At 51.8% G+C, this 12,381-nt stretch overlaps 1 protein-coding gene across 5 annotated transcripts in view; it reads left to right on the top strand.

Annotated features, from left to right (window-relative positions):
• CPAMD8 (C3 and PZP like alpha-2-macroglobulin domain containing 8) overlaps positions 1 to 12,381 on the top strand; it is a 122,361-nt gene that overhangs the window by 15,468 nt on the left and 94,512 nt on the right. For all 5 annotated transcript variants that reach the window (XR_004058973.1, XR_004058972.1, XM_030936991.1 and 2 more), the window contains exons 4-10: positions 250 to 415; positions 491 to 543; positions 2,410 to 2,427; positions 3,197 to 3,251; positions 7,452 to 7,565; positions 9,578 to 9,662; positions 11,387 to 11,495. Coding sequence is in view for 3 of the 5 variants with exons in the window: in XM_030936991.1 (XP_030792851.1) it covers positions 250 to 415; positions 491 to 543; positions 2,410 to 2,427; positions 3,197 to 3,251; positions 7,452 to 7,565; positions 9,578 to 9,662; positions 11,387 to 11,495 (600 nt within the window). In the remaining 2 variants the exon portion in view is untranslated. The remainder of the gene's footprint in view (positions 1 to 249; positions 416 to 490; positions 544 to 2,409; positions 2,428 to 3,196; positions 3,252 to 7,451; positions 7,566 to 9,577; positions 9,663 to 11,386; positions 11,496 to 12,381) is intronic.

Below are 12,381 nucleotides of genomic sequence, written 5' to 3'. Positions count from 1 at the left end.
GAGGGCGGGGGTGTCCTGCGCTCTGTAAGATGTTGAGCAGCCTCTTTATTCCCCTCTCAAATGACAGTAGCAGTCCCCACCCCCAAAGCTATGACACCCCAAAACATCTCCAGAAACTGCCAAGTGTCCCTCTGGGGCACAGTCACTCCTGGGGTGAGTTCTCCATTCTAGACTCCAAACTCCTTTCCCAGTATCTCAGCCCATTCCAGGGTGACATTCTCGTCCCAAAGCTCCTTCCTCTGCCTGTAGGTGCCCACGGGCCTCCGGGGCCAGGCGCTTCTGAAAGTGTGGGGCCGCGGCCGGCAGGCGGAGGAGGGGTCCCTCTTTCACAACCAGACCTCGGTGACTGTGGACCGCCGGGGTGCTTCCGTGTTCATCCAGACGGACAAGCCTGTGTACAGACCCCAGCACCGAGGTGGGTGGCTAGCACGGATGCAGGGAGGGCCGGCCATGGTCTGGAGGTGTCACATGCCTCTCTTCTTTCTTCTAGTGCTCATAAGCATCTTCACCGTCTCTCCAGATCTGAGGCCTGTCAACGAGAAGGTGAGATCAGCTTCTAAAACCGCGGGCCCGGAGCATACCCACTTGGGACCCCCTAGCCAGGGCCACTATTGGAAACTGGTCTTTCTCTCCAGACCTACTCTTTTCTATTTTCTTTCACAGTTCCATGCCCCCTGGAGAACCCCAGGGAGTTCTTGGTGACAGAGGAAGGCTGGTGGGCGTGCCTGGCCCACTGCTCCTCAACAAGGAATGCCTTTGAGGGCTTTAGGTAGCCCTGCACTGTGGCTTAAAAAAAATTTTTTTTCCCAAGACCAAGTCTCTTGCTTTATTGCCCAGGCTGGAGTGCAGTGGCGTGATCTTGGCTCACTACAACCTCTGCCTCCTGGGTTCAGGTGATTCTCTTGCCTCAGCCTCCCGAGTAACCCAGATTATAGGCACCCACGACCATGCCTGGCTAATTATTTTTTTCTTTTTTTTGAGATAGAGTCTCGCTCTGTTGCCAAAGTTGGAGTGTAGTGGAGTGATCTTGGCTCACTGCAACCTCTGCCTCCCGGGTGCAAGCAATTCTCCTGCCTCAGCCTCCTGAGTAGCTGAGTGTGCCACCCCAGGCGTGTGCCACCACGCCCGGCTGATTTTTGTATTTTTAGTAGAGATGGGGCTTCACCATATTGGCCAGGCTGGTTTCAAACTCCTGACCTCGGGTGATCCACCCGCCTCAGGCTCCTAAAGTGCTGGGATTACAGGTGTGAGCCACCATGCCTAGCCACATTTATGTGTTTTCTGTCTAGCGCTCCTCTCTGTCTATATATGTATATGTGCTTACAAAATTATTTTAATGATAAATCATTTGAGAATAACTTGCAGATATTGTGCCTCTCTGGCCCTGAACACTTGGCCTGTATCCTTTAAGAGCAGGGACGTTCTCTTATACAACTCAAGGAGGATCATCACATTTAAAAATTTTGAGGCTGGGCACAGTGTCTCACATCTGTAATCCCAGCACTTTGGGAGGCTGAGGCGGGAAGATCGCTTGTGGCCAGTAGTCCGAGACCATTCTGGGCAACATAGCAAAAATGTCTTGACAAAAAATTAAAATAATAAAAATTAGCTGAGCATGGTGGCATGAGCCAATAGTCCCAGCTGCTTGGGAGGCTGAGTCAGGAGGATCTCTTGAGCCCAGGAGTTTGAGGCTGCAATGAACTGTGATTGTGGCACTTGAACTCCAGCCCAGGTAGCAAAGCACAGCTCTGTCTGTAAAAAAAAAAAACCAAAAAACCAAAAAAAAAAAAAAAAAGAGGAAAATAATTTTGACATTGACACAATAATAATATCTAATGTAAAATCCATGTTGTTCCAATAGTAACCTTCATAGCATGTTTCTTTGCTGGTCCAGGATCTGATCCTGGGTCATTTGTTCATCATGTCTCTTGGTCTCCTTTAATTTGAATTAGTTCCTCACTGCCTTTCTGTGTCTTTCATGACATTGACAGTTTTGGCAAGTCCAGGCCGTTGTTTTGCAGAACGTCCCTTAGTAGGTTGGTCTTCTGGTTTCTTGTGACCAAGTTCAAGTTGCGAATCTTGGGCAGGATCCGCAGAAGCGATACTGGATCCTCCCTGGTGCCTTGTATCAGGAGGCACCCGGCATGGGTTTGTCATGTTGCTGGGGACATTAACAGGGTCCAGTGTTTCAAGCAGTGCATGCCTGGGTTCCCCTTTTGAGGGTCCTTTTCTAAAGACCCTACTTAGGGTTAGGATTTAATGGATGTAATTTAGGGTGACACTGTTTAACCCATAACAGCGACTGCCTGTCCCAGGGACCGAGGCCACGCATCAATGATGCATGAGCGTGTTGGAAGGGTTTGGGGTTTGCTGGAAGATTTACTCACTGCATCTGTGTCTTCATTACAGCTGGAAGCCTACATCCAGGTGAGTGGCCTCTGTCCCTCCTCGGCTTGGACTTGGGGCCCGGGTAGCCCACCTTCTGCAAGATCTGGTGTGTCTTCGCTCACTGTGTCTGCCTTCTGGGTTGAGCCACTGTGCCTTACAAGGCTGAGACCCAGCCTCTTCTATCCTGGTCCCTGGGTCCACCCTGGGATGGGCTGAGTGTGTGTGTGTCCGTTTCCTTTTTTTTTTTTTTTTTTTTTTTGAGACAGAGTCTTGCTCTGTTACCCAAGCTGGATTGCAGTGGTGCCGATCTTGGCTCACTGCAACCTCTGCCTCCTGGGTTCAAGCGATTCTCCTGCCTCAGCCTCCCAAGTAACTGGGACTACAGGCATGTGGCACCATGTCCAGCTAATTTTTTTTTTTTTTTTTTTTGTATCTTTTTTGGTAGAAATGGGGGTTTCACCATGTTGGCCGGCTGGTCTCGAACTCCTGACCTCAGGAGATCCACCCGCCTCGGCCTCTCAAAGTGCTGGGATTACAGGTGTGAGCCACCACCCCCAGCCACGTCCATTTCTAGGTTTGTACACAGCTCCCTAAATGAGGAGGCAGGCCCAGCCCATCCCCTTCTGCTTTCCAAATCCTTCTCTCTCCAGAGCTTTTTACTTTTTTGCCCTGGGGTTAATGATTAATCTTGGAACCTTCGCTGCATGGTTGACATGCCCGAGAGAGGACTGGGAAAATCCTTACACTGGGCACAAGCTGGGCTAGCCCGAGTTCACTCCGTGTGTCTGCCCCTCTCCACCACCAACAGGACCCCCGAGGCTCTCGGATGATAGAGTGGAGACACTTGAAGCCGTTCTGCTGCGGTAAGTTTCTTCCTCTGCAGCTTGGGGGCTGCAGATGTGATAAACCTTCTGGGAAAACAGAATATGCTCTGTCCAGGGCCCCCTCCCTAACGTACCCCCACTGCTGCCCCAGCTGGAGAGGACCAAGGAGGAGTGGAGGGCAAGTACCCACCTGGGAGGTGATGATGTCATGGGTTTGGATCTAGGAGCCTCAGCCTGGCCCACAGCGCCTTCCCTGTGGATTTGGACCCTCTGCCCATGTTTCTCTGTGCCCAGGACTCAGGCGGGGCTCCGGCTCAGAACTCAAGACCTTTCTGGAATACTGGAGCACCTGCTCTCACCTTGTTTTTTTATTTTTTGAGACAGAGTCTCTCTCTGTCACCCAGGCTGGAGTGCAGTGGCACAATCTCGGCTCACTGCAACCTCTGCCTCCCAGGTTCAAGAGCTTCTCCTGCCTCAGCCTCCCGAGTAGCTGGGATTACAGGTGCACAGCACCATGCCCGGCTAATTTTTGTATTTTTAGTAGAGACGGGGTTTCACCATGTTAGCCAGGCTGGTCTCAAACTCCTGAGCTCAGGTGATCTACCTGCCTTATCCTCCCAAAGTGTTGGGATTACAGGTGTGAGCCACTGCGCCCGGCCTGCTCCCACTTTCTTCCTGCTGTGGGTTGTAGATTTTGTCAATCCCATTACATGAGACATTTTTTTTCCAGCTAGAAGTCAGAAGGGACTTTGCTTTTTTTTTCTTTTCCTTTGACTGGGAGGACTGTGTAATTGACATACACCACTTTGCTTTGGCTGTGAGGGGTGCGATGCCCCAGGAGAGGGCAGGGGATAGGTAGGATGTGGGGAGTCTGGGGATGCACACACCTGGGCTGTCCAGAAATAGGGTAACAGTAGAACCACAGCCAGGATCACGGAGGTTCTCTTGGTGAGCCTTCCTCCGGTTGTCTCCTGTCTTGGGTCTCAGGCTCTTTTCTTCATCTTCCTTCTTCTTCTTTCTTCTTTTTCCTCTCCTTCTCTCCTCCTCCTCCTCCTCCTCCTCTTCTTCTTCTTCTTCCTCCTCCTCTTCTCCTCCTCCTCCTCCTCCTCTTCTTCTTCTTCCTCCTCCGCCTCCTCCTCTTCCTTCTTCTTCCTTCTTTCTTCTTCTCCCTCCTTCTCCTTTTCCTTTTCTTTCTTCTTCTTCTTTTTTTTTTAGACAGAGTCTTGCTTTTGTCACCCAGACTGGAGTGCAGTGGCGCGATCTCGGCTCACCGCAATCTCTGCCTCCCGGGTTCAAGCCATTCTCCTGCCTCGGCCTCCCAAGTAGCTGGGATTACAGGCACGTGCCACTAGGCCTGGCTAATTTTTGTATTTTTAGTAGACACAGGGTTTCACCATGTTGGCCAGGTTGATCTTGGACTCCCAAACTCAGGTGATCTGCCCACTTTGGCCTCCCAAAGTGCTAGGATTACAGGCGTGAGCCTCAGCCTCTTTTCTTCTGTTCCTTCTTCCCTGTCTGCCTTCTTTACTCCCTCTCATTCACTCGATTGCTCTCTCTGTATCACAGATATTTGTTGGGTACCACATAGATACTGCCATGGGGTGAGCTTTCAGCCCAATGGGGGAAGCAAACATGAACTAAACAGCCTAGATAATGTGATGAGTGCAAGGAAGGAGAAGTTCAAAACTCAGAGAGGGCAAACAGGGCTGCATCTCATCCTGGGGTGGCAGAGACAATCCTGGAAGGCTGCCTGGAGGAGGATCCTTTTCAGCAACAAAGAAGGAACGGGGGACGGCCAGGCAAAGCAAGGGGGCCAGGAAGCATGTCCCAGGCAGGTACTCAATGTATGGGAAGGGCTGTGGATGTCTAGGGGAGTGAGGTTGGAGACAGTGGACAGGACAGAGGTGTCGAGTGCTGAGAGCAGGGGTGATGCTGGCAAGAACCAGGGAAGAGAATGGACTTGATCTTTTTTTAAAAAACTTTTTTTTTTTTAAGAAGCAATTTCTCTCTCATTTTGTCACCTAGGCTGGAGTGCAGTGGCGTGATCATAGCTCACTGCAACCTCTGCCTCTTGGGTTCAAGTGATCCTCCCACCTCAGCCTCCCAAGTAGCTGGGACCACAGGCACATGCCACCAAGCCCAGCTAATTTTTAAAATTTTTGGTAGAGACGGGGTCTCAAGATGTTGCCTAGGCTGACTTGATCTTAAGAGCACAGAGTTGGGGGAGAGGTCAACCTCCTGTTTAAAAAAACCATTTGGGGCTTAGCTTGGTGGCTCACACCTATAATCCCAGCAATTTGGGAGGCTGAGGTGAGTGGATCACCTGAGGTCAGGAGTTCAAGACCAGCGTGGCCAACAGGGGGAAACCCCGTCTCTACTAAAAATACAAAATTAGCTGAGTGTGGTGGCAGGTGCCTGTAGTCCCAGCTATTCAGGAGGCTGAGGCACAAGAATCGCTTGAACCCGGGACATGGAGGTGGCATGACCTGACATCATACCACTGCACTCCAGCCTGGGCAAAAGAGCGAGACTCTGTCTCAAAGAAATAAAAAAATTAAAAAAATTCTTTGGGATGTGTGTAGACCCATGATTCTCAACCAGGGTGACAGTGCCCCTCTCTCTCGGAGCATTTGGCAAAGTTGGCCACAGACCCCTTACAAAACACGTGCTCAGGACACACATCCCTGAATGTCCTCTAACCATCAAAGGCCCACTTTGTCTGAATATGCGGAGGAAAAAGCTGTTTTAGCCGTCACATCTTCCGACTCCAATGTGATTGGGAGAAGCCGTGGGCGCTGCTGTGGGTTTTGGGTTCTGTTGTGAGACCCAGGGGAACCACTTTCCCTGTCCCCTCCCTGTATGGCCCTCCCTGTATGGTCACTGGGGACACGTGAGCGTGTCACACTCAGGAGTGGAAGACCCCCTGGCACTGCCTAGAGTCAATGTGCCCTTTCCAACTCCTCCATGGCTCCCAGTGAAAACAGAGCTGCGGGCAGGGCTCAGAGGCACAGGTGCAAAGCAAATGCCAGCTCCCATGTCAGCGGCTGATGGTGTTTCTCGGGTGATGTTTTGGGGGAGAGAGTGCTCTGTACTAAAGTGTGTGCGTGCTTTAGTTCAGTTAGGGGGTGGTTCTCACAGAGGGGTGGGGAGTCGGGCGGGAGATTCTGCCCCCAGGGGATATTGACAATGTCTGGGGACATTTTGGCTTCTCAGGACTTTTGTGGAAGACAAGGGGTGCAATGGGCATCTGGTGAGTGGAGGCCAGGGGTGATGCTCAGCACCCTTCAGTGCGCAGGATGCCCCCGCACCACAGTGAATGATCTGGCCCTAAATGTCAGTAGTGCTGGGGCTGAGAAACCCTGTCCTGGCAGGAGACCCTGTCTGTCTTGTCTGTTTCTCTCTCTCTCTCTCTCTCTATATATAACATATAATGTATATTACATATAACATAATGTATATTATATATAACATATTATATACATTGTATAACATAATATACAACATATAAAATATTATATATAACATAATATATATAATATAGCAAAATATAATATATAATATATAACATTGTATATTATATAACATAATATATATTATATATTATATATAACATAATGCAATATATATTATATATTATGTTATATATATATGTGTGTGTATATATATGGGATTTCCACCCAGAGGTGACTTTGCCCCCTAGAGGCGATATTGGCAATGTCTGGGGGACTTTTTTAGGTCGTTAGATTGTGGGGGGCATTGGTACTACTGGCATCTGGTTGGTGGAGGCCAGGGATGCTACTCAGTATCCTACAGTGCACAGGATGCCTCCACCCCAGAGAGCCATGCGACCCCAGGTGTCAGTAGCGCCCAGGCTGGAAATGACTCGGGTTGGGGGGAATGGAGTGGATGAGCCGGGCTGGCTCATTTCCCTCATTTGTCCAGCTCACTGCCTGCCCCTGGTCCTGGCTGCAAGGCCGTCCCAGGAACCCCAGGTCCAGTCTCTTCCTACATCCCTTTGAAGCCCGCCAGGGTCTCAGATCTGCTGCGCTGGTGGGCTCCTGCAGCGTTCTGCTCTGCACAGACCCCGCCAGCTTCTCTGTGGTCTCCAGTTCTCCTGGGGGGCTGCCCAGGGAAGGAGAAGGAGCAGGGTCCTGGCTCCCTCTTCCCGTACCTCCCCGTGCCCGTGGCTCTCTGAAAATGCCCTTGCCCAGGCACAAAGGGGTGTCTCTCTTCACACAGGCATCACCAACCTGAGCTTCCCCTTGTCTGACCAGCCTGTGTTGGGAGAATGGTTCATTTTTGTTGAAATGCAAGGCCACGCGTACAACAAGTCTTTTGAAGTTCAGAAGTATGGTAAGTTGGAGAATCTCAGGGTGTTGGGATTTCAGATCTGGGAGAAACCTTAGAACCTGGTGAAGAAGGCTGGGTGCAGGGGCTCTCACCTGTAATCCCAGCCTTTTCGGAGGCCCAGGTGGGTGGATCACTTGAGGTCAGGAGTTCGAGACCAGCCTGGCCAACATGGTGATACCTCATGTCGTTACTAAAAATACAAAAATCAGCTGGGCGTGGTGGCACGTGCCTGTAATCCCAGCTACTTGGGAGGCTGAGGCAGGAGAATCACTTGAACCCAGGAGGCAGAGGTTGCAGTGAGCCAAGGTCGCACCACTTTGCTCCAGCCTGGATGACAGAGTGAGACTCTGTCTCGAAAGAAAGAGAGAGAGAAAGAGAAAGGAAGGAAGGAAGGAAGGAAGGAAGGAAGGAAGGAAGGAAGGAAGGAAGGAAGGAAGGAAGGAAGGAAGGAAGGAAGGAAGGAAGGAGACGGAGGAAGGAAGGAGAGGGAGGGAGGGAACTGGTGAAAATGGCAGTGAAGAAGTGGAGGATGACATGAGTCCTCTTTTACTGAGGGCTCGTGATGATTGGGTATAGTTTGAGGGGATAGTCCTACACTCTTGCTTTTTTTTTTTTTTTTTTGAGGCAGGGTTTCACGCCCATCACCCAGGCTGGAGTGCAGTGGTGTGATCCTGGCTCACTGAAGCCTTGACTTCCCAAGTTCAAGTGATCCTCCCTCCTCAGCCTCCTGAGTTGCTAGGACTGCAAGTGTGAGCCACCACACCCAATTAATTTTTGTATTAGTAGAGACAGGGTTTCGCCGTATTGCCCAGGCTGGTCTCAAACTCCTGGCCTCAAGCAATCCTTCTGCCTCAGCCTCCCAAAGTGCACTCTTGCCTTTTATAGAGAAAAAGTATTGTAGGCCAGGCATGGTGGTGGCTCACACATGTAATCCCACCACTTTGGGAGGCCGAGGCGGGAGGATTGCTTGAGGCCAGGAGTTTGAGACCAGCCTGGACAACATAGTCCCTGTCTGTACAAAACTTTAAAACAATTATCTGGACGTGGTGGCACCTGCCTGTAGTCCCCGCTACTGGGGAAGCTGAGGCGGGAGGATCGCTTCAGCCCGGGAGATCAAGGCTGCAGTGAACTGTGATTGCACCACTGCACTCCAGTTTGGGTGACAAAGTGAAACCCTGTCTCAGAAAAAAAAGATGGCCAGGCACGGCAGCTAATGTCTGTAATCCCAGCATTTTGGGAGGCCGAGGTAGGTGGATCATTAGAGGTCAGGAGTTCAAGACCAGCCTGGCCAACATGGTGAAACCCCGTCTCTACTAAAAATACAAAAATTCGCCAGGCGTGGTGGCTTGTGCCTGTAGTCCCAGCTACTTGGGAGGTTGAGGCAGGAGAATTGCTTGAACCAGGAGGAGGAGGAGGTTGCAGTGAGCCAAGATCGTGCCACTGCACACTAATCTGGGAGACACAGCGACACTCTGTCTAAAAAAAAAAAAAAAAAAAAAAAAAAAGGGATTCTTAGGCTCCTACAAGAGTTCTCTCGGGACCCGATTCTTTCTGGTTTTCCGGCTGCTCCAGTGTGTCACCTCCGCCCCTGGTGACAAGATGGCTTGACACTCCCAAGGCTGAGTCCAGAAGCAATTGGAGAAGTCAGCTCTCCGCTGCAGTCACCCGGGGGATGCCCCTTGTTGGCTCCCAGGGTCACAGGGGCTGGGAGGAGCCTCCTGGCTTCATGTCCACCCTGGGATAGGTTGGAATCCACCACACTCTAAGCACGTGGTCTGAAAGTGACAGGAGGAGGCCCCTTGAGGAAAATGGGGTCCTGGTCCCCTGAAGATGAGAAATAGATGCAGCCCACAAAATCCCCAGGGATGCTCAGCAGAGCGGTGTGGATGGGCAGAGTGTCAGCCTCGACGGTGGCTGGGTGCTGTGGTCCTGCAGACACCTTGCACGGGTGTCAGGGCCCCTGAGGCCACCTTAGGGACAGAAGCCAGCCCCTCCTCTCTGCTTTCTTTCTTCAGTGTTGCCCAAGTTCGAGCTCCTGATTGATCCGCCCCGGTATATCCGAGACCTGGACGCCTGTGAGACAGGCACTGTGTGGGCCAGGTGAGAAAGAGGGGCCCCTGGGGCACACTGCGGGGGCCCTACCCCTTCCCCAACCATCACGCTGCTCCCTCAAGGTCATTCCCCTCCTCTGCGGCCTCCCTCGCTCCCTCCCTCCCACATGGGTGTGCCCCTCCCTTCCTGGTTCCCTCCTCCCTGGGATGTGCCCCTCCAGCTAGCATCTCCCTTTCCTGTGACTCTCTCCTGCGGGTGCTCCCTCCTTAGGATGTGCCCCTCCCCCTAAAGTATCTCCTTCCCCGCTGGGCTCCTCCCCTGTGGTTGCCCCCTCCCCAGGATGTGCTCACCCCCTAGAGCATCACCCTTTCCCGTGCCCCTCCCCTGGGGGCGCCCCCTCCCTGCAGTGTACCCCTCTCCCTAGAGCATCTTCCTCTCCCCTGGGCCCCTCCTCTGCCCTCCCCTTCCCTCTCCCCCAACAACCATGCTTCCCCCTCCTCCTACAGGCAGCACTTCTACCATGGCCTCCCTGCTCCCCCAAGGGTGCCCTGTGCCCCGCTCCCTCCCTCCCTCGTACTCGGTGTCTCCCTGCCACATGAACCTCTTGCACTGTACCCACTGCCTGTCTTCGTTCGCATGCTGGTGTCCCCACCCTTATGAGCACACCCCTGTCTCTCCAAAGCATGCCCCTCTCCCACTGTGTATTCCTTACTCAAGTCCTGCCCTTCCGCTCTAAAATCTTCCCTCCCCAAGGGTCTCCCCTCCCCAAGGAATGCCCTACCCCCAGGGTGTGCCTCTCCTGCACTAGCATCTCCCTTCCCCAGGGCGTCCCCTCCCAACCCCACCATGTTCCTTCCTCCCCCAAGGCTGCTCCCTGCCCTCTGTAGGCCTCCCTGGCACAAACAGCACCCGCAGCCAGCGTGCTGACCCAAGAGGGGTTGATCCTTATTGTTGTTTTTTTCAGACGGAGTCTTGCTCTGTCCCACAGGCTGGAGTGTAGTGACACAGTCTCAGCTCACTGCAACCTCTGCCTCCCGGGCTCAGTCGATTCTCTTGTCTTAGCCTCCCGAGTAGCTGGGATCACAAGCATGTGGTACCACACCCAGCTAATTTTTGTGTTTTTAGTAGAGACAGAGTTTCACCATGTTGACCAGGCTAGTCTCGAACTCCTGACCTCAAGTGCTCTGCCCACCTTGGCCTCCCAAAGTGCTGGGATTACAGGCATGAGCCCCCATGCCCGGCCTGCACTCTCTCATTTTGCTCCTGTTCCCCATGCACCAGCATTCCCTCTGCATCAGGAGTGTCATACAGACATTTAAAGTTTCACCATCACCCCTGCAAGGGTAGTTTGATTCCCATTCTCTGGGTGAGGAAACTGAGGCTCAGAGAAGTCCAGTCCCTGGTTCAAGGTTGAGCTTAATAGGGCGCTTAGGCTCAGGTGCCCCTCAGGGGCCCACAATCGCTCATGCCTCTGCACTACTCTGCTCCAGAGGAGCACCAACCTAGCCTTCTCAGTTCCAGAGTTCCTCTCTGACCCTCCGTCTCTTTTTCTGTCAACCTGGAGGCTTGGTGCAGAGGATCGGAGGGCCTTGGCATCTTCTGCCCCGACTCCAGGCTGCAGGGGGAGCTGTCAGGACAGGATGCAGGGTGGGAAGGGAGCTGCATCCGTCACTGTGCTAGTGGCCACACTGTGCCAACCTGGCCTTCCTGAGGCTGGGCCCTCCCTGCCATCTTGGCTGTGAAATTGAGCATGCTTTATCCTTTTGTTCCAGGTATACCTTTGGAAAACCTGTGGCTGGTGTCTTAATGATTAACATGACTGTTAATGGTGTGGGGTACTACAGCCACGAAGTGGGACGCCCCGTCCTCAGAACAACCAAGGTGAGAAACAGGGACCCCTTCTACCCACTGACTCAACCCCCAGGTTCACCTCCACGATCATGCATTTTATTTTACTTTCTTTTATTATTATTATTTTATTTACTGCCTTTAAAAAAATTTTGATTAGAGACAGGGTCTCACTATGTTGCCCAGGCTGATCTTGAACTCCTGGGCTCAAGCAATCCTCTGGCCTTTGCGCCTGAAAGTGCTGGGATGACAGGTGTGAGCCACCGCTGTTTTACTTTCCGAAACAGTTATATGACAGGAATTTTTCTGATGATAAAATTCCTGCAGGCTGAATATAGAGACTTTAGAAAATATAAAAAGGAAGAAAATAAAGATAACTTGTTCTCCAATAGGTGGACACGACCACTATCGATATTTTGATGTGTTTCCTCGCAGGTTACTGTATGTAAAGTTAAAAAAAAACAAACATCAATTTGGCCGGGTGTAGTGGCTCATGCCTGTAATCTCAGCACTTTGGGAGGCTGAGGCCGGTGGATCACTTGAGGCCATGAGTTCGAGACCAGCCTGGCCAACATGGCGAAACTGCGTTTCTACTAAAAACACAAAAATTAGCTGGTCATGGTTGTGCATGCCTGTAATCCCAGATAACTCGGGAGGCTGAGGCTGGAGAATCACTTGAACCCTGGAGGCAGAGGTTGCAGTGAGCCGAGACTATGTCACTGTACTCCAACCTGGATGACAGAGCGAGACTACACCTCAAAAAACAAACAAACAAAAAAACACGAATAAACACTAATTTTATTCCCTGGAGTCCCAGCTTTTAATATTTGGAAGGCAGAGGCAGGAAGATCTCTTGAGCTCAGGAATTCAAAGCCAGCCTGGGCAACATAGTGAGATCCCATCTCTAAAATAAAATAAA

Source organism: Rhinopithecus roxellana, chromosome 8 (genome assembly GCF_007565055.1).
Source record: "Rhinopithecus roxellana isolate Shanxi Qingling chromosome 8, ASM756505v1, whole genome shotgun sequence".
In the NCBI taxonomy this organism is placed as follows: Eukaryota; Metazoa; Chordata; class Mammalia; order Primates; family Cercopithecidae; genus Rhinopithecus; species Rhinopithecus roxellana.
The sequence above is the reverse complement of the archived record's forward strand: the minus strand, read 5'-3'. Positions and strand labels throughout refer to the sequence as shown.